Here is a 22,620-nt window from a genome sequence, read left to right as displayed (position 1 = left end):
AGCAAACTGATGCTTACAGGCACAATAAGCTGATTTAATATGTGCAGACTGTTGTGTTTCTCCAAGCTTCTCATTAATATTCCACCATTCGTATCACAGCCCAAAAATGACGGTCATGAAATGTGCCACATTTTACTGCAATCTAACTTGCTTAAAGATTCTTTTGATCTTTGCAGTTTGGTGATATTGCTCGTGTCTTGACGCAGCTGTTTATTAGGCTGCAATATCTGTTGGCACTTTCTCCATCCATTCATGCCTCTATTCACTGATCAGCAAATTCGTGAGTGGTCTGGCAAGTCAGCAGCATAGTGTGCATATTAAAAAGAGATCCTCATGAATATTGTTAACCCAAGGAAGCATTCTGCTACTCAACAAGGAATTCCTGCCTCCACCACCCGGAATGTTTTAAAGTGCCAGTCTTGGCACGAGTTGCAAGTGTCCGATGGACCTTCTGCCCACCAGTTTGTGGGATGGTGTGGATGACATCCAAAGGCTTGATCTTTTGACTTCATTGATAATTAGAGTATAGTGATGTGATGGAACTAAAGGGACAGGCAACTAATCTTGGCCAGTGCTTTGATTCTTCCCCAATCTTCCACTTGGTACCCCTACATGTTATCTCCCCATTCCACCCCTCCTTCCTCCCCCCCCCCCCTTATTGTGACCAATTCAGTCTTCCCTCCAACAAGGTGTAGGTATAAATGATTCACGCTTTGTGTTTGCAGGGAGTCCCTTCAGCCCCTCTCCAGTCTTTTACGTGGGGATAATAGGAAGCCACTTTCAAGGCTATTTCAACAATCTGCTCTCTATTTTTTTGCAGCCTGTTTTAAAAAAATATTTTTGTTTGACATCTAACCACAACCGCAAAAGTTCCAGATTTCCTCTATCTTTAAATTATCTGTATATAATTTTAATATGGTGGTTCCCGCCTGGGGTAATAGTTTTCTATCTACCCAGTCAACTCCCTTCATCTCAGTTGGATCACTCTTAATCTATACTCATGGTAACATGTGCCTTTAATTTAACCAGTTAACTTCTACACGTTGACTTTTTTTGGACAGATGCACTTAGGGAGCACAGTGCATACTTAGCTAAAACTTTGGCAGAATCTGTCTCAAATTTAAATGAAGGTTTCAGAGTGGGCCAGAGTATTTCCATGGCATTAACGATACAGCCATCCATTATAGCAACAAACATGAATCTGCAAATTCCCTCTGTGACATTGTGACCTTTCACTGATCGTGGTGCCAACTTATTGATTTTAGCATTTAGCTATGTGGAAAGGGATGAACTGTGGCAGCAACGAGATCTATGGAATTCTAGGCTTCATCAATAGAAGCAGAGTGTACCAGAAAAAGGCTAAAATACAAGACACAAAGTGCTGGAGGAACTCAGTGGGTCAGACGGCATCTGTGGGGGGAAATGGGCAGATGATGTTTTGGATCTGGGCCATTCTTCAGACTGATGTAGTGGGAGAAAGCTGGAATAGAGTTGGGACAAAGCCTGGCGAGTGATAGGTGGAAACAGGTGAGAGGGGAATGTGATGGGCAGATGGGTAGAGTGACAGAGGCTAGGTGTGAAATGGAAGCAAAAGGTTGTCATATTTGGAGAGAAGAGGAGGACTCTTGTGCCTCCTTGTCACCTTTAGCTTTTGTCACTTACTCCATCCAGCTGAAATCACCTCCCACCCCCTGTATCCACCTATCGCTTGCCTGGTATTGTCCCACCTTACCTCTCTTTCCAGCTCCCCCCCCCCCCCACTGCAATCAGTCTGATAAAGGATACCAACCTAAAATGTCATCGGTCCATTTCAGTCCACAGATGTTGCCTGACCCGTTGAGATCTTACAACACTTTGTTTTTTGCTCAAGATATCAGCATCTACAGTCTCTAGTGCCTCGTTAAAATACTAAACCTAGCCCAGTCCAGAGTTAGGCTGCAGTACTGGCATTGGCTGAGTTCTGACTTGGTCTTGGAAGTCATAAACCCATAAAATTAGGAAGTAGCACATGGCACAGGAGAGGGAGCTTAACTCTGAGCAGAAGTGCTTTTGGTTGATGTTGAATGTCCAGGTGAGAGAGAGTTCTGTCCCAATATCAAGGTGCAGGTTCACCATTACTCATTGCTTATCGATCTCTTCCTTGAGTGTTGCTCTCCCCCCTCCAACCCCAACCCCAATCCCAAACTGCCTCCCGCTCCACGGCTTTTTGTGGGAGACTATTCCAGATTTTCATTGCCGTTCGGATAAGGAATCGTTATCACAAATGCCTGGCTCCAATTTTAAGGTTCCACTTCCTTGTTCTGGGCTCCCCACAAGAGGAAATCATTTCTCACTGCCTAACCTACACCCCACTGGTATCATTTACGCCAACTCAGTTCATGCCTTCATCTTCTCCCCCTGAAGTAATACAAGGCCAGCCTTTACAACCCTTTATCTCCCCAGTGTAATCCTGGTAAATCTTTGCTGTAGCCCCAATTGTGAAGTGTGGAACACAGAACTGAATGCAGAACTCCAGCTGTGGGGCTTTAAGCATCCTCCCCCTTTGCCACTCCTCTGCCCTTGTAATCCATCCCCTTTTGAGTAATACCAGAATGGATTGGCTTGGGCCGGGTCAGATCATAAATCGTACGCACACTGTGTGCCAGTTTCCTAAGTCAAAGAAGCTAAAGAAGGCTTTTGGCTTGTCCAGCGCTAACTAGCGAGGCTCTGGGATTCTGCAAGTGATGGCGGGAGGAAACTAAATGCTGATTGTTTGAAATAAAGCAGCTAAAATGTTGGAATTGCAAAGCAGTGTCGATCAGGACCAGATGAGAGATGGTAGAAGTTAAACCTTCATGGGAACCAAGCTAGGTCTCACCCCAAACCCTTCACTGACTGATACCCTGTGCCTTCCCACCATTTTATCTGTCAGATGAAAAGGAATTCAGCTATGAAAAGACCCAAAGAACTTCCTTTTCCAGGTCTCTCTTCATTCATTTACAGCTTTTGAAAGTTTTCATTTAAACACTGTCGAGGACTTTGCAAAAGTTAAGAGCAGTTTGACTGTGTTTTCCTCTTCAAGAGACAGTCTCACTGCGAGTGCTCACTCTTCCCCTTCCTGCGTTTCCAAACCAAATTCATGACTAATATGATCTTTCTCTTTTTAGTTTTTTTTGTTTAAACAGCAACGTTAAACAGGGCAATTGCCAAGTCAGGTTGTGGGTTTGCAAAATCTGTGGAATCAAATCTGACGAGTTGATACCAGTTACCAAGGGTCTGCTGCCTTTGCTTATTGAGAATGTTATTTTATTTCACAGGTGCTGGTGGCCTCAGTAACTCCTCCCAGGCTATTTGCTCTTGTATTGTGATCAGCAGTTACTGTTTCAGTTGTGGGGTTGGGGGGAGGGGAAGAATCCAGAGACCTGGGATCAATTAGTCCTAGTTCTTATTAACTGGCTGCTTTTTGTTTGGAAAATATGTTTCCGATGAATGAGGCCCAATTTGTTTTCTCTCTCTCTGATTATTGCACAGTGCATGGCATAGTTTGGACATCACATTTTCTAGAATAATGATGTTTCAAATGGCAGGGGGAAAGACGTTTGGCCGATCTTCATTTTAGGAGCAGCCACATCGATCGACCACCATGCCTGGGATTTGCCCGTTGATGATCTCTTGCTTGTCGTTGAAGTAAAGCATGTTGATGGGCGACATTTTGGTGGGCGTGCAGCACGGGCCTGCTGAGCCTCGGGCATTGGCATGATGTACCAGATGGGTATGTGGGTATTTCTGCATGAACATGTACTCGCATTGACCAGAGCAGTAGTTGGCTTTGTATCGTTTGGGGGCGATAATCCAGTCCCAGCCGAAGGCCTCAAAATCAACGGTTAGCGGGAAGCGACAGCAGCGTGACTCTGTGGAGTGCTCGTCACAATCCAGCCCCAGGTTTCGGCGAGTACGTTTGTTTGTTTCTGCCACTTTAACCTCCAGAAATGGTTGCTGTCAAAAAGAGAGAGAGGTTTTTTTTCCCCACTGAGATGTAACTGTACACTTTCTTTATGTTATTAAAACTCTAAATCGTCTCTACTATCGTGGGACCAAAGGCATAAATGCATTCATTTCTTGATCCAGACTAATTTGCACTACAGTGCAAGAAAAAAATCTTTACAGCTCCTAGGCCTTTTTAAAACCATTGCCAGTATTGATATTGAACTCGCAGGTGCCTGAGCTGTAAATGTACTGAAAAGTTACCACCCCTTTGCAGCCAGTTTAGATGTGGATGAAAATTCACCTCCCACGAGCTGCCATTTTAAGCACATTATCGGGATGCAGTCAAATTGCCAGAACTTGGTTGAAATTTGCTGAGGCTATTAATGTTATCCCAGCAGTAAGTTTTAATGTAAATTAATTAGATGCTGGAAATTTAAAATAAAGCAGAAAATGACAGAACTGCATTCATAACAACAATCCATTGGGAATTCCTTATTTAGATTTACATCCTTTTGAATGCGCGGGCAGATCTCAAAGATGATTAAAATGCACATTTTAATTTTGGAATATTATTACAATTTGTATAACTCTATTACCCATTATAAATGCATCGCTAAAATTTGCCCTCGGTCCATTGTTAAAATGATGTATGTGAAACAGACATTTTAGATTTTTCAAATTCGAAGTTGCATATTTTTAAATGTTTATATTCACATCCAACTAGTCACTTGTTAGAACACAATGTTAAAATTTATGTACTAACAGCAATTTCCATTCCATCTTTTAACCCATTTTTCAGGGCGTGCATAATACTGGCAGGGTTGGCAATTTATTGCTCATTATTGCCACCCCTTCCTTGAACTGCTGCATTCCTGGTATGTCATTAAGCACAGGGTTTGTGGGTGAATGGGTCCCATGTGGTGCATTTCTGGATTTTGGATTGAGAGACCATCTAGGATCCATTGGAGTAGGTAGAATCCAAAGTTAGTTACGGCATGGAGAAAGATAGGGGGTGGAGGCAGAGGTTGCTGAGATAGGATTGAATCAGAGTTGTGAAGCTGTGGAATTCTCTGCCTCAGAAGGCAGTGGAGGCCAATTCTCTGGATGCTTTCAAGAGAGAGTTAAATAGAACTCTTAATGATAGCGGAGTCAGGGGATATGGGGATTTTTACAAATGAGCAGACCTTTTGAAGGGGGGGGGCAGAGATAATCAGGACACTGACAGAGTGCACTGGGTGAGGTGAATTGGATAGGAGGAGTATAGCGAGATTAACTCCAAGTGGGCCTGTTGGCAGGGATGTCGATAAAACTAGGTCAGGGCAATGAAGGTGGAAGCAGGACATCGAGTGGGTAGCGCACCTGAAAGAGGGGTAAGAAGAAAGATAAAAATGTGGACATAGAAGCAATGGGCTGCCAGTCCAGCCTTTTCCCGGCTAAATTAGTTGCACCAAGTACTGTTTCGGCTGAGTTTTGCAAAATAGCCGCATGGGTAAGATAACAGTTGTTGGAGATGTGGGGCAAACCCTGGTCCCTGGCCGGAGACTTACAGGAGCCAAGAATTGTATGCAGGTTAGGTGAAGGCAGGAAATATTCTGGTTATGCATTCAGGTTCTGGTTGGGTCAGGACAGGCTGCCTCAGTGCATTGTGGGTAATGATAGCAAGCTCTTCCTTCCACTTCTCAGCATGCTTCCCAAAAATGACTTCCACCTTCATGTGGCCAGTAGCACGTTGGGAGCTTGGTTGAGTCGGATCAGGCCGAGTATGGTGTAAAAAAAAGATAACTCCCCAAGCCGGTCCCGGTTTGGACAAGTCTTGATCAGGTCAGGTTTTAATTTTTTTCTCATGCGAGTCGTTATTATGGAGCTATAGCTCATTGGCAATGAAATGCCTTCAGGACCACAAGACAACAAGCATGCTCCAATGGTGCATGTGGACGTCAGGCACCATTATAAAAAGAAAGTAAAGCAAACAGATGAATACTATAATGTAAGCAAGGAATTTTTTGCCATTATTTAAATAAAAATGATTGTTTATAGCGCCTTTCTCGACCTCGGATAGCACTTAAAAAATGCAGCAACCAATTTGCGCAAAGGGAGCTTCCACATACAGCGTTGAGGTAAATGACTGTCAAGATTATTTTTGTGCTGTTGCGCTTACTCGGGATCCTGAGGTTAAAACCCCTGTTGCATTGCCACAACTTTTAAACAGTGTGCTGCCCAACTACTGTATCATTTCCATTTTTCACTCATCACAACTGGCAGAAACTAATGTTGGCTTTTCCCTTTGTGCTCCTCAATTTTCTTTCCAGAAATCAGGGCCAAGGCTCTGAAGCAACTTAATATTCTGAAGCAACTTAATATTCTGAAGCATCTGCATTTGGAAGAACCATTTATAGTTCCTTACTATCCATTGAGAGAGAGATTGGTGAGGAGAGTGGGAGTGCAGGAAATTGGCCAACCCACTGGGGTGGGGGGGGAGGGATTTGACTGGAGTGACTGAATCATCTGGATCTGTGGTAGTTGTCACATTAACTGGGCTGGAGTACTGATGCTTCTGAGATTGAACTGTTGTGCATTCTCCAGCACTTTAATTGAGTGCCAATTTCCCGTCAGAACAAATAAACAGACATTGACTGCAGTAAACTATTAAAAAACTCAGCTGCGATAAGAACAGTAGAAATAGAAGCAGAAGTTGGCCATTCAAACCCACTTGCCTGCTCTGTCATATAATCAGATGATGGATGACCTTTTTGCCTCAGTCCCAGTTACCCTACAATGCCTTTAATGTCCAAAATTCTATCATTCCCTGTCAAATCTACTCAGCCACTGAGCCTCTACAGCCCTCCTGAGTAGAGAATTCCAAAGATTCACCACCCTCTGGGTGAAGACGTTTCTCCTCATCTCTGGCCCTGGTTTCAGATAACTGAGGCACAGAAACATCTAACCTGTCAAGCTGTGAAAATCCCTACGTGTTCCAATGAGATCATCCATCTAAACTCTGGAGAGAGTCAGCCAGTCTATTTAATCTCAGATCATGTTATAATCCTGTCAGGCAGCATCTTTCAGACCATAAGAACATTAGAAATAAAAGTGGGAGTTGGCCTTTGGGTTCCTTGAGCCTACTTTGACATTCAGTAAAATCATGGCGTATCCTGTCCACTTTCCTGTCCAATCTCCATATCCTCCAATTCCCTTAGTGACTATAACTTTTAAGTCTCTGCCTTGATCATACTCGACGATTGAGCACCCACAATTTTTTGGGAAGAGAAATTCCAAAGATTCACAATCTTGAAGTTCCTTCTCTTCCCTTTACCAACCCCTTATCCTGAGACTCTGCCCCCCTGATTCAAGCCTCTGAGCATAATTTCTTCTCAGCAGTCATGCATGTCTCCTCGGGATCATTGCTTGATCCAGTGAGTCCAGTCTAATTATTTAATTATGGGGAAACCTCCTTATTCCTGTCATTCATCTATTACATCTACTCTGAGCGGACTTGGGCTAGTCTCCTCTTCTTTAGGTATGGAGATCACAACTCCACACTATACTTCCAAACGCGGTTTTATCAAAGGCCTTTCCAATCACCTTACTCTGACACTGCAACCTCTTTGCAATAGAGACCAATACACCATTTGCCTCCTTAATTGCTTGCTCCTTTTACCTGTTAACTTTTTTGCATCTTATGAACAAGCACACCCTTTGTGGAGTGACTTTCATTGCCACCTACCATGTTACAAAATATTCAAACAGCTCACTGCACCAAGATTTTTCTTCTCGTCTCTCTATTTCCTTTATCAGTTGAGTTAAATCGATGTCCTTTAGTTTCCAATTGGATGCTTGTTTTTAAACTATTGATGATTAATGACACTTTTGCATCTTCAGCCACCAATTGCGGGCTCTATTCTCTTGAAACTGGAGTTATCTGTGCCTCCTTAACACAGGGGGCTGAATGTGAACCATACTCACCAATCCCTTCTCTCCACTTCCCGGAGATGTGATAGCCAAGTCATTCCCATCCATATCAAAGACGTTGATCTCAATGCCCCAGTTGGTGTGCGGTTGCTTGAACCAGTTCTGCAGAACGTGCTTAAAGTCGATGCTTTGCCAGCGCCCATTGCGGGAGTCCATGTCTATTTTTAAGGACCGGATCCTCGAGTGCCTGCTGCCCTTTTCCGTCACAGGTTTCAGCCTGAGGATTTGCAGGTACACTGTGGAGGTGTGCAGCACTGGTCGCAGGTATACCCACAGGTGAGCTCGCACCACGTTTGTAAATGTGACTTTGGGGCTAAATTTAAAAAAGCAACATTTTGGACTCCCATCCACTTGGACACAGGGGTCAGCTACAAAAAGAACAAATCAAAAAACAGAATCAAAGCCAACTAATACATAGGAAAGAACTGCAGATGCTGGTTTAAATTGAAGGTAGACACAAAATGCAAAACGTCACCCATTCCTTCTCTCCAGAGATGCTGCCTGGCCCGCTGAGTTACTCCAGCATTTTGTGTCTACCAACTAATACATATCTGTTTGGATAGAAGTGTTGCCATTTAGTACATTTGACTGGATAGAATTATTGCCAACTAACTGGTATCTGAATGGATAGAATTGTAGAGCAGCTAATACGAGGATGTGGATCATGTGCAGGCAGATAAGATTAGTTTATTTTGGCATCATGTTTGGCACAGACATTATGGGCTGAAATGCCTTTTCCTGTACTGTACATAGCATGTTCTATGATTGGAAAGAATCGTAGCCAAAAATGCATATATGATTAGATAAAATTGAATCTACTAATACATGTGATTAGATTGAATCGTACCAACTGGTATGCTTGATTAGATATTACCATCTCCGACTAATATGTAGCGGATTGGATAAGATCTTGGGTAATTGGTAGATGTAATTGTTTGAAATAGAGGCAACTGGCACTTTAGGTGATATAGAATCATGGCCAGCTAATACATATTTGAATGGATGAAATTAAACCCACTAATATACAGTCAGATCCCCCCCCCCCCCACCCCCCCCCCCCCCCAGGATGGAAATATCAAATACTAGAGGGCATAGCTTTAAGATGAGAGGGATAAAGTTTAACGCAAATGTGCAGGTCAAGTTTTTTTACACAGAGGGTGGTGAGTACTTGCAGCGCACTGCTGGGGATAGTGGTGGAGGCGGATGGAGATGGTGGTGGAGGCAGGTACCATAGTGGCATTTAGGTGACTTTTTTGATGGGCATATGGATATGGAGGACAAGCCAGGATCCCATTGACTTACAAATTCGAAGGAGAAAATAGAGTTGGATTGGACACACCCTCAGAAAACCTGCCACAAACATCACCCGGCAAGCCCTGAAATGGAACCCCCAAGGAAAAGAGGTTGCCCCAGGAACAGCTGGAGAAGAGGTGGCCAGACAGAAATGTCTGGGAGTGGGCTCAACTGGGGAGATCTCGAAAGAACCGCCAACAACCGAGTGAGGTGGAGGACATTTGTCAATGGCCTATGCTCCATAGAGGAGCAAAGGGCTTAAGAAGAAGTAGATTGGATATGGAGGGATATGGATTAAGTGCAGGCAGATAAGAGTTGGTCTTGGCATCATTTTTGGCACAGACATTGTGGGCCGAATGGCCTGTTCCTGTGCGGTACCATCCTATGTTCTTGTATAAACCTGAATGGATAGAATTAAAGACAACTAATACATTTGATTGCACAGAATCATTACGAGCTATACATATCTGGATAGAATCAAACACACCAGCACATATATAATTGGATAGTATTGCAGCCAACGAATGGATAAATGATTGGATGGATACATTTGGATAGACTCATCACCAACAAGCACAAATCTGATTGGATCGAATCATAGCCATCTAATGCATTTGACTGGATAGAATCATCACCGGTGGCACAGCGGTAGAGTTGCTGCCTTACAGCGCTTGCAGCGCCTGAGTCCCGGGTTCGATCCCGACTACGGATGCCGTCTGTATGGAGTTTGTACGATCTCCGCATGACTGCGCGGGTTTTCTCCAAGATCTTCGGTTTCCTCCCACACTCCAAAGATGTACAGGTTTGTAGCTTAATTGGCTTGGTATAGTGTAAAAACTGTCCCTGGTACGTGTAGGGTAGTGTTTGTGTCCGGGGATCGCTGGTCGGCACGGACCCGGTGGGCCGAAGGGCCTGTTTCTGCGCTGTATCTCTAAACTAAACTATTCTAAACTAAATGCCTATCTTATTGGATAGAATCAAACCAGTTATACATAGAGCCAGAAGAACACAAAGTGCTGGAGTAACTCAGTGGGTTCAGTTACATTGCTGGAGAACATGGATAAGGCAACGTTTCGGTTCGGGACCCTTCTTCAGACTCAAACGCAACCCAAAACATCGCCTATCCATGTTCTCCAGAGATGTTGCCTGACCCACTGAGGTACTCCGCACTTTATGTTCTTCTTTGTAAACCAGTATCTGCAGTTCCTTGTTTACACATAGAGCTCACTAGTTAATTTGATTGCACAGTATCACCATTAACTGATACGTGTCTGAATAGATTTATGGCGAAATAATACATTTGGTTGGTTGGAACTTTGATCTCATCACTGAATTAATTTTTATCTTAGAAAAGATAATTGCAACAACTTGAGAAAAATAATGTCAATTTTGGGCGAACAATTAGAATAAACCTTCACAGCCATTTATTAAGAGGATAAAATTATGTTTTGTAAAAAGGGACAGGCAATTAACCCAATACTTTGGGTTAATTTACACTGTTCAGCCTCATGGTGAATTAAAGAATACATCTTGAAAACAGGAACATTCAATATTAATTAATGATCCCAAAATTCAAATTTGGGATAAAACGATTATAATACCCACTGTTTTCATTTTATGAAGTGCTGATCATGTCAAACTCGCAGCTGTGGAGAATTGCACTGGGATTTGTTTTCCCCATTATGTGCTGCTCTATTTAATAGTGTCCTGTGGCCACAGGGCAGTTAGTCAGCTGCAATCCAAGCCCATTTGCAGTTAAATGCCCTATCCTAACAGGCAGGGGTCACGACCCCATATCTCTCTCCCGACATAACATCATCTGCTTCCCAAAGGATTTGGCCAGAATTGCAAACAAACACTTCACAACGTGAAATGGGCAAGAACCCCTTTATGCAATTCCTGCAGGATATTCGATCCACTGTTTAAAAAATAGAAATCTTGCTGTTTAAATTCACAATAAACGAACCTCTACTGATGCTAAAGTACATTTACTCTCACAGTGGATGGCTTAAACTGCCCATTGACATTCCAGTTGCCCAGGCCTTATGGAATGGTCATATATAATAATAATAATAATACATTTTATTTATATAGCGCTTTTCATATACTCAAAGACGCTTTACAGAGATTTTGAGAACATAGGGAAATTAATAAATAGATAAATAAGTAAATAAATAAATGAACAGAGGAAGGAGACAGTAGGTGAGGTGACCTTCAGTGGTTGAAGGCAGTACTGAACAGGTGAGACTTCAGCGATGTTTTGAATGTGGTGAGTGTGGGGGAGTCTCTAACGGTTTGGGGTAATGAGTTCCATAGGGTGGGAGCAGCGATGGAGAAAGCCCTGTCCCCCCAGGATCTGAGTTTAGTCCGGATGTGGGGGGATAGGAGATTGGCAGCGGCAGAGATGCCAAACCAGATAGGAACCGCAGCTTGACTTTCTGAAAGAATATCAGTGAACTATTTTGGTTATTGCAACAATCCAGCAGTTTCAGGGTTACTTTTACTGAGAGCAAACTTTTCAGATTTGGTTGGGTAGCTTACAGCCCAATGGTATGGACATTGAATTCACCAATGTTAGGCAACTAATCAACAAACACCCAATGTGTGGGTGAGAGGACAAATCTGGGGAGAATTGATGGGGAGAATAAATGAATTACAGTAGGATTAGTGAAAATGAGTGCTTGATGGTTGACTGAGGGCCAACGGCCTGTTTCTGACTTCAATTTCTCTGTGGCATGCAAAGAGATTAAGGAAGAATGGACCAGGGAACAGTTCCTTCAGAATGCTGAAAGGGGAAGGGAAGATATGGTGGTGAGAACTTGCTGGAGTCAGCAGAAATAGCAAAGGATGATGTGTTGAAGGTGGAAGCTGGTGGAGTGAAAGGTGAGGACCAGCTTGTTCTGTCCAGGAAGAGAGGGTGTGAAAGCAGAGGTGGAACACAGAAGATGTGGCCAAGAGTGCTCCCAAATATGGTGCAGGAGAAAGCACAGTTCAGGAAGAAGGAAGACATTTTGGAGGCACCTGTGTGGAATGTGTTATCGTCGGAACAGATACAATGGAGAAGGAGGAACTGGGTGAATGGAATAGCGTCCTTGCATGGGGCAGGATGGGTTGTAGTATGATCGAGATCGCTGCAAGAGACTAGGCTTCTCTTAGAAATTGCAAGCATCCACATTCTTCAGATGATCCTTTCCAATTTCCATCACCTTCAATGAGATTCCACCACCAGGCACATTGTCCCTTCTCCTCTCTTCTCAGCATTTCAAAAGGATTCTTTCCACCACAGCTCCCGGGGTCTGCTCTTCTACTTCCACCCGCTGCTCCCTTTCTCATGGCACGTTCCCACGCAACCATAAGGGATGCAACACCTATCCATTTATCTCTTCCCTTTCCACCATCCAGGCAACCATTCAGACCTTTCAGAGATGCAGTGATTCACTCGCACTGCTTCCAATCTAGTGCACTGCATTCAGTGCTCACATGAGGTCTCTGCATTGAAGGCATCACATGCAGGCTGGTGATCATTTTGTTCAGTCCACAGGGGCAACACTGAGCTTCCCATTGCCTGCCACTTTAATTCCTCATCCCACTCCCATTGTCGTTCTGTCACCTCCTGCACTGTTCCAACGAAGCCCAATATAAGCTCTCATCTTCTGGCTTGAAATGTTGCAACCTTCTGGACTCGCATTGAACTCAACAACTTCAGGTAACTTGCTTTCTCTGCTTGTATCAGACATGGCCAAGACTCCTGTAGGCTATCAATGTGTAATGTTGGCTCAGTGTTTTTCTCTCCCTCAGCACCACTGATATTTCCTACTCTCTACATTTCCTTTCTTGGTGTTCTTGCTCTCTAACTGCTCTCGTTAGCTTTTATGTTCCTGTATTTATGCTTTCTCTCTGTAAGGGCCCTCATCAACAGGACGACTGGATCTACAGCCCCCAAACCTGCACATCCAGTACATATGGGGAAGTATTTTAACTGCAGACTAGATCTAGCACAGGATCCAAGATCCCATTCATTTCAAAAAGGATTGTGGGGCTGCGGATATGAAGGAAAGGGGAAGGTAAGTCATTAATTGCTTCAGTTTAAAGTTTTTAGATCCTTATAAGTAATTTTAGGTGTTTCTCATTAACCTTATTTTTTACTTTTTCAAAGAAAGATCTAATTTCTTACCAGCGAAGTAATCCTTTTGCTTACTTTTGTTTTGGGAACAGCTTATTTCAAAATCATTTGCCCGTCAGGTCAAGCTAGAAATGGCAGTTAGTTGTAGTGTATGAACTAAACTCCAATGATTTATTCAATGATCAGTAAACATAATATGGGGATTGCTGGTGATAGACTAGCATGCAAGTCTATAGTCTAAAAATTGCTGATGGCCACAACATTGTATGAAAAATGACTTAGAATTGACACCAAGTCTTGGAAGTGATTGGTGCTGAATCTTTGCAATTTACACATGACCTGTATCTTAAAATGATAGATTGAAATCACACTCATACATGCAATCTTTGTTTTGTTGTTGTAATTGCAGGTTACACATACAAACAGTAACTTAAAACAACTATTTGCGACTTGCTTGCGAACTTTAGCTTGAAGTAATGAATTGCAATTTGCACTTTATTTATAAACTGAAAATGATTTTGCGACTTAAAGTGCAGACTACAGCTTAAAATGATGGATTGCAAGACATGCTGAGTATATTCTAGAAATTGCTGATGGACATTTTACAAAATATAAGCTGATGTGCAAATGAAATCCATCGCTTAGAAATGTCTGGAGCTTAATATGACACTTTGCAACTTACATAATTGGCCAGTAGCTTAAAATGACCGTTTGTAGTTTATAACATTTATAGTGATGGATTGGGACTTGTATGTACGACCCATAAGTGTAAATTGACAAGTTGTGATTTGCACATACAACGAAGATCATTGGAGTTTAAATTGACTATTTTCAATTCACATATTTAAAGTGATCATTTAGGATTTGCACTTGGGATCTAGAAAGAAAAACTGATGATTTGTAAATGACAGTTATAAACTATAGGTTAAGATGACAATTTGCAATTTACGCAATGCGATGGAAAATTAAAAGGACTACTTGCAATTTATATGCATGAAAAGCACAATCAGTTACCTTAGGATGGCTGTTTGCGACTTAAAGTTATGAACTATAAGCTTAAAATAACTTTTGCAGCTTGCATGTACAATCCATAGTTTAAAATAACTTGTAATCTACAGATGCAAATCTAATTATTCCCCCAAGATTACTTTGCTCCTTCTGCAGCAAACATTTAACATATTCTTATTTCCTCCTTTACTTTTCTCTTTCTGTACAACCTATTTAATATTTATGGAACTGCTGGAATTCAAGCTGGATCTAACCAAGTTGGGGGAAAAGAGAATTCCTTTGGTTGTTGTTTACGAACTGCGAGGAACTATATTTTGATGGCACCAGTTGTATCTTGGGTTTTTTTTCCTGCTCAGCATGTCAGAATACTTCTTAGGGAACACCCTCTTCACCATGGTCTCCTGTACACCAATATCTGCCTTGAACCACTGATCTCAGGTTACTGATTACATAAACCCTCCTCCCGTGATCTTCCTGCACTTGCAACTCAGGAAGGCAGTTTCTTAACTATTTCTCTTGACTGTGAAGAAGCAGGAAACAGCAGGATCAACTCACTAATGACTAACAGCAGATTAACAATGCTCATAAAACGAACAGACTGTCCAGGTTGGTAGATGATGATAATCAGTCAAGTAATTTTTGTTTTGTTTATCCTCTTGCTCTCTTGAATAGTTTTGAGAAACTGCTCCAACTTGCAAGACTGAGATATGATTTCCAAAGAATAATCTCACCAAATGAGATATAAATAAAGCTCTGTTATACTCCATTAGACATCACTACCTCTCCAGTAAAGATGCATCCCTTCTGCACCACAGTTGCTGGCCAAGTGGCCAGTGTCCTTTCACTACAGACGAGAAAGATGCGTATAAGGTGATGATGAGGGTTCCCAATGGGCTCCATCAAGCCTGGCACAACCACTAGTTGGGATCTACCTCAGCCTCTGAATTATCAGTTAAAGCATGAATGATCATGCACATTCTGCCTAAAAGGTGGTGATTAAATCCAGAAGCACTGAGGATGCAACTGTTGAGGGCTTTCTCGTTGGCCTCCACAGCCATGGTTGAAGAGAGTTGCCTTGTTTTACTACAAACCATCCACCTAATACCTCCCTTTCAGGCACCAGGAGAGGTTGCACAAGAGGAGGTGTCAGGCCATGTATGGGGGTGACACTACTGAGCTGAGATGCTCCTGAGCTGTAATTATTGGTAAATCTACCTATAGAGAAGTAAGGTAGGCTTGATGCCTACCAAGGTGTAATGTCCTTTCAGTCCCAACTGAAGGCAGGCTCAGTAGGAGGTGAGACACAAGGAACTGCAGATGCTGGAATCTTGCATAGAACACTAAGTGCTGGAGTAACTCAGTAGCCCAAGCAGCATCTTCGGAGGACATGTATAGGCAACCTTTCGGAGTGGGGCCTTTCTTCAGCCTCCAGAGATGCTGTAGAAGGTTAGCTGGGAAATACCTCATCATGATGCACCGGCAAGCAACCTGACAGAGTCTTACTCCTTCCTCTCCTGCCTCGTGTATCCTGAAATTACTGCTTCTTGATTTCCCTCTCCACCGAGGCTGCCTAACTTGCTGAATATTTCCAGCAATATTTTTGTTTTTGCTTCACATTTTCAGCAACAGTTTTTCTGATGTTACAATGGAAATTTCTGATAATTTATGAGGTACGGACAAGAAATGGCTAGTGATATCTCCTGGGAATATAAACTGCAAATGACTGCTTATATTTTATGTTCTTAAAGCTGGAAATTAGTGTTCAGACATTATAGAATGTAAACTGAAAATTACTTTTTCCTGGATGTGCATGTGAAATCAGCACTTCTGATAGTTAATGGACTATAATGTGGAAATTAATCCTCTTGTTATTTTATGGATGATTACCATGAAATTATTGCTTCAGATTCTTTATGAATTTTATTTTATGAACTAGTAACTAGGAATAATTGCTTCCGATACCTTATGGGCTTTCAAAGGAAAATAAATGCTTCTGAATTTTGTTTGGAATTTACTGTTTCTGATATCTTCTGGACTAAAGACAAGAAAATACTGCTGCTATTTTGTAGAGCAGAAAGAGGAAATTGCTCCTTCCTACATTTCATGTACGAAAATAACTGCAGATGTTGGTACAAATCAAAGGTATTTATTCATAAAAAAAATTATCGAAGGTATTTATTCACAAAATTTTTATCAAAGGTATTTATTCACAATTTTTTTATCAAAGGTATTTATTCACAAATGTTTATTGAAGGTATTTATTCACAACATTTTATCGAAGGTAGAAAATTTTATCAGTCTGAAGAAGGGTCTCGACCCGAAACGTCACCCATTCCTTCTCTCCTGAGATGCTGCCTGACCTGCTGAGTTACTCCAGCATTTTGTGAATAAATACATTTCATATACTGTCGTCTGGAAATGACTGCTTCAAATGATTTTGGACTATTGGCTGGTAGCTTAGTGATCAAAAGTTGGAAATTACAGCTTGTATTTTTATGGTAATACTTCCAATATCTGATGTACTTTAGAATGGAAATATTTTATGGACGAACAACAAGAATTTACTGCTTCTGGTCGAGGAAAGTTGTCCTTTGATTATTTTATGGACGAGATATGTGAATTTACCAATGACACATACTTTGTACAAAATAAAATGCTGATATTTCATTGACCATACTCCAGGAACTACTTATTCTGATATTTTATGGCAGACACTGCTGATTCTGTTATGTTCTAGATTTTAAAGAGGAAATTTACGATGCTAATAGAAGCACAAAATTAATGGCAATTACAGCTTAAAGCCTAAAAGCAGGACTTTAATGCTTCTGATATTTTATGGACCAAAGCCTTAAAATGATTGCTTTTGGTATTTCCTGGACTGCTGCCTGGAAATTGCTGCTTCTGAGGTGTGCAGTCTGCATCCAGTAAATTACTGATTCACCATCCATACACTACAGACTAGAAATTCCTGTTGCTGATAATTTATGGAGTAACAATTAGAAACTGCTGCTTCTGATATTTTATGGACTAGAAATTAGGGCTTCTGACACTTGATGGATGTTAAATGGGTAATGGGAAATAACTGCATCTGATTTTTTTTGGACTCTAAAGAGGAATTAATTGCTTCTGATATTTTATAGACTAAATTTTTTTATTTGGAAAAAAGACCGAGAATTGCCATATCTGATCATTTATAGCTTAAAGATTGGAAATTGAAGCTGCTGATTTATTTTTTTTCAGTTAAAGGATTAATTGGAAATTGCTGCTTTTGATATTTTATGGATCAATTGCATTAAATTACTAGAAATTAGAATTTGCTGTATCTGACATTTTATGGAGTAAACATTGGAAATCTTCCCTCCTGATACTTTATGGACTGAAGATAAGAAATTAATGCACCTGATATTTTATGGAGTAGAGATTGGAAATTGGCTCTTGCAATAAACAGAGCAAAAAATGTTGAAATACTTTGCGAAATGTTTATGACCAACAATTGGAATATTCTGTTATTTCATTGACTAAAGATTGAAAATTGGCGCTCCTGATGTTTTTAAAACTAGGCATTGGAAATGGCTGCTGCTGATGTTATATGGACTGCTATGTGGAATTTGCTGCTTCTGATGCCAAATGGATAATAAGAAGGAATTTGCCCCTTCAGATACGGCAGAGGTTGCTGCTTCTGATCTAAGCTTTAACCAGAAATTTCTGTTTCTAATATGTTATTGACTATAGACCAGAGGAGACAGCTGATGTTTTCTGGGCTGAATCGCAAGTTCCTGCTGCTCATATTTTATGGATCCCTGACTGTAAATAACTGCATCTGACATTTTGTGGACGATAGACTGGAATTAACTGCTCCCGATACTTCCTGGATAATTGACTGCAGTTTACTGTCTCTGATATTTTATGCTTTACAGAGTGAACATTACTTCAACTTGTGTTTTACCGACCACAGGACAGAAATTGATGCTTGTAGCTTTTCCTGGACAATGCACTGGAATGTACTGCATCTAGCAATCCACAGACAATGGACGGGAAATTGTTTCTGGTGCTGTACAGACTATAGATTGCCCATTATGTGGTACAGATTGAATGAAACATTGAAATATTTTACCAACTCTCTACTGAAAAATAAATGCTTCTGATCATTTATTGATCACAGACTAGAAATTACTGCTGTTGATTCTGGATGGATGTTGCACTAGTATACAGGTGCTTCTGATATTGTGTGGACTGTTACTTGGAATTCCAAACTTCAATCCAAGAAATACCCTAAGTGTGGAAATGTTTGTATTTTGTGGACTGTAATTTGGAAATTGATACTTCTGACATTTCATGGACTGTTATTGGACCACTTTTATGAACTGTGGGTTGAGCATTACTACTTTTCATACTTAATGGAAAATTGCTGGTTCTGATATTACACAGAATGCACTCTGTCAATAATTGTTTTTTTATGTTATGTACTGCATACTGGACTCTGATATTTTACTAACTATGGAGTAGAAATTCCAGCTTCTGGTGTTCTATATTCTATCTAGGGATAATACTTTATCAATTATTTCATGGATTCATGGACAAGAAATCACAGCTCCCAGTATCCTCCTCCCCTCACATCCGGAATCTTGGAATCATCTTTGATCAAACCCTCTCCTTCGACAAACACATCAAACACATCACAAAGACAGCCTTCTTCCACCTCAAAAACATTGCCCGTCTCCGTCCATCCCTCTCCTCCACAGCTGCAGAAACCCTCATCCACGCCTTCATCACCTTCCGTCTGGACTACTGCAACAGCCTCCTCTATGGCTCACCCTCAAAAATCATCAGTAAACTTCAATACATTCAAAACTCCGCTGCCCGTCTACTCACCCACTCCCCGATCCGTGACCATATCACCCCCGTCCTTTACAAACTCCACTGGCTCCTCATCCCCCAGAGAATCCAGTACAAAATCCTCCTCATGACCTACAAAGCCCTCCATAACCTGGCCCCATCCTACCTGACTGACCTCCTCCACAGGCATACTCCCACCTGCACCCTCCGCTCTGCTGCTGCCAATCTCCTGTCCCCCCCATCCGGACCAAACTCAGATCCTGGGGGGACAGGGCTTTCTCCATCGCTGCTCCCACCCTCTGGAACTCACTACCCCAAACCGTCAGAGACTCCTCCTCACTCACCACATTCAAAACATCACTGAAGTCTCACCTCTTCAGCACTGCCTTCAACCACTGAAGGTCACCTCACCTTCTGTCTCCTTTTTCTGTACGTTTACTTATTTATCTATTTATTCAATTCTCTATGTTCTAGAAATCCCTGTAAAGCGTCTTTGAGTGTTTGAAAAGCGCTATATAAATGTAATGCATTATTATTATTATTATTATTATTATTATTGTATCATGTTCTACAGAATGAACATTAAAGACAATTCATTAGTTGATTGTAGATTGGAAATACTACCTCTGATAGCAGAAATGTAAGGTTCCTGGTATCTTCTAAAATATACTCTGGAAATTACTACTGATATTTAATGAATGAGAAGCAGGAAATATCTCCTGAAATGTTATGGGCTATAAACTGAAATTATTGCTTCTGATATTTAATAGATGAAGGACTACAAGAAATTACTAGTGTGGTATTTTATCAGCTATCGACTGGAAGTTACTGCTTTTGATATTACATGCTGTTCTTGTAAGGTACTTTTAAGGAAAATACCATATTGGGTTTTTTATGTGCAGAGTTGAAACAGCTTGAGATATTTTATGGACTTTAGATTACAAAATAACTGCCTGAGATTTTATGGATTACAGACTGCCAATTACTGCTTCAAATGTTTTCTGAACTTGACAAAATATTCTGTTTCACAAAATGCTGGAGTAACTCAGCAGGTCAGGCAGCATCTCGGGAGAGAAGGAATGGGTGGCGTTTCGGGTCGAGACCCTTCTTCTCCAGCATTTTGTGAATAAATACCTTTGATTTGTACCAGCATCTGCAGTTATTTTCTTACACTAAATATTCTGTTTCTGTTATTTCAGAAAATGTTAGGCTCCTGAAATTTACTGATCTGATATTTTATGGGCTAATGGCTTGAAGATAATTTCTTTTTAATGTGCAATAACAAGATACGTCAGAGATATCATGGGGCCTCCATTGGAAACTACTGTTTGTAATATTTTATGGGCAATCAGCAGAAATCAATTGCTTATTTTAATTTAGGTGAACAATGTGGACATTGTTGCTTCTGATATTTTATTTACAGTAATCTGCAAATTACAAATTCTAATAGGCTATTGATTGGAGGTTACTGCTCTTGACATTTTCTATATTATGGACTGTAAGTTACTGCATATAAGGTACCTCAAACAGAAACGTACCACACAGTATTTGATGTAATCTAGATTAGCAATTACTTCTGCTATTTTGTGGACTATAAGCAAGAAATTACCACTTCTTAAGCAAAAAGACCTGTAGTTGCCGTAAATGTTTGGATTCCTGCTGCTGCTGACTAAAAAATATCCTGCTGATATTTAAAATGGAAATGGTTGCTTCTGATTTTTGCATGTTATAATCTAGAAATACAGTGTGAGCTACTTTGTGGGCAAATGGCAGGAAATCGCAGGCTCTGACACTGGATGCACTATAAGCAGCATATGGCTGTCACTGATATTTTAGTGATAATAAACTGAAAATGAATCCTAAGATAGACTCAAAATGCTGGAGTAACTCAGCGGAACAGGCAGCATCTCTGGAGAGAAGGAATGGGTGACGTTTTGGGTCGAAACCCTTCTTCAGCTTCCAATGAATCCTTCTTGATCCAATAAGGACCAGTGCTTATTGGTCTATGGATGGGAAATTACTACTCCTGATGCATTTGCAGGAATCTGCAAGTTACTGCCTTTTATTTTATTTTACGGGATGGGAACTGGAAATTAATATTTTTGATATTTTATGACTAAATAGCAAAATACTCCTGATAGTTTGTGAATTATAATCTAGAAATGATTGTCACTGTTATGATCTAGAAATTAGTGCCTCATTTTTTTGTGAAATAACTTCAGGATCAATTTGATTACCGTTGTATCTTTCAACCAGAAGTAGTATTTTAAAGTATTAGGTATAAATTATAATTTAAATGGGTGATATAACTACATAGGTTAGAAATTGTGATATCAATAGATTAATTCGTTGTCAATCTTCATTTAATGTGGGGCCGAGGCATTAAAATTATTACATTTGGACTCTAGGTTTTTTTTAAAAGATAGTAATATTCAGATTGCCTTTCAGTACAGGCATCAATGATGGCGATATCAGTTCCTTTTCTTTATCTTCTTACTTGTTTTTCAATTTTGAACTCCAACTTATTTGATAAGTTGTTTCTTTAAGTTACCGTTTCTGATTTAACTCCATGCCCAGAGATTATCGCTAATTTTACTGTAATTTTGGAAAAACTTTGAATATTACAACGTGACCTACTGCCTAAAGACTGGCTGCGTGGTTGTTAACCTGAGATCTCCATCGGGTTCAATTGGTGTTTTGAGGTAGATTCCCGTGGACACAGGTAAGGGGTTGGTCCAAAAATCGCCCCATCAGTGTTACAAAGTGTAGCGCAGTTTGAACCAACCAGGAGGTTGGTGTCACCTGGAGAGAGACATCTCAGACTTTCGGTATAACGGCAGACGCAGTTAAAGATTACAGTTTATTGCATGAGGCTTAAACGACCCCACCCCCTCCGCCAGTGTGACATTGCCCCTTTGAGTCGTCAACATATTCTCGCCCAGAGTTTGAAGATGGGACGGGGGTACTCACGTTCGGCGGCCATGGTAATGACAGTTTCAGTCGTGGCGTGATACTCGTCATCTTCCAGAGCAGGCTCTTTGGCTGAGCAGTCATCTCCCTGGATGTCGTAGCGGTCGAGCAGTTGCTGCAACGGGGGGGCTTTAGGCAGGAGCTGATTGACAATGTCTCGGCTGATGTTGGGGGCTTGCTTGAGACGCAGCTTGCTCAGGATCTGGGACTTAATGGATTCCAACCTCAGTGCTTTGCTGTGCTCCCTCCATAAACAAGCGGAGCATTCTTGGCTCCCAGGTTCCGCATGGTCTGAGGCGCTCTCTTCTGCCCCCAAATCCTTCTCCAAGGCTGGCTCGTCGCTGCCTGTCAATCCTAGAGAGATCAGGAGGCAAAGCAAAACGTGTGGTCTGTGCATGGTCTGCTGGCGTGTGTGTGTGTTTATGTGTGTGTGTGTGTGTGTGTGTGTGTGTGTG

The 22,620-nt window shown here is 41.3% G+C and overlaps 1 protein-coding gene across 1 annotated transcript; it reads right to left on the bottom strand.

The window, feature by feature from the left end:
• Positions 1-1,803: 1,803 nt before the first annotated feature.
• On the bottom strand, positions 1,804-22,562 carry LOC144612029 (growth/differentiation factor 11-like). Its single transcript, XM_078431498.1, has 3 exons — positions 22,166-22,562; positions 7,930-8,303; positions 1,804-3,975 (listed from the first exon to the last, which is right to left on the bottom strand). Exons 1-3 carry the CDS (start codon positions 22,560-22,562, stop codon positions 3,595-3,597), a joined length of 1,152 nt encoding a protein of 383 aa, XP_078287624.1. The 3' UTR covers positions 1,804-3,594.
• Positions 22,563-22,620: the final 58 nt, after the last annotated feature.

This window comes from Rhinoraja longicauda, chromosome 42 (assembly GCF_053455715.1).
Source record: "Rhinoraja longicauda isolate Sanriku21f chromosome 42, sRhiLon1.1, whole genome shotgun sequence".
Taxonomy (NCBI): domain Eukaryota; kingdom Metazoa; phylum Chordata; class Chondrichthyes; order Rajiformes; family Arhynchobatidae; genus Rhinoraja; species Rhinoraja longicauda.
This window is presented reverse-complemented; position numbering and strand designations above follow the sequence as displayed.

Excerpts from the sequence above, each read along its gene's own strand:
- LOC144612029 (XM_078431498.1), bottom strand. The coding sequence starts at position 22,562 with ATGCACAGACCACACGTTTTGCTTTGCCTCCTGATCTCTCTAGGATTG. Across the intron at positions 8,304-22,165 it reads CATTACCATGGCCGCCGAAC|CTGACCCCTGTGTCCAAGTG; the intron begins GTGAGTACCCCC and ends TTCTTTTTGTAG. Across the intron at positions 3,976-7,929 it reads GAAGTGGAGAGAAGGGATTG|CAACCATTTCTGGAGGTTAA; the intron begins GTGAGTATGGTT and ends TCTTTTTGACAG.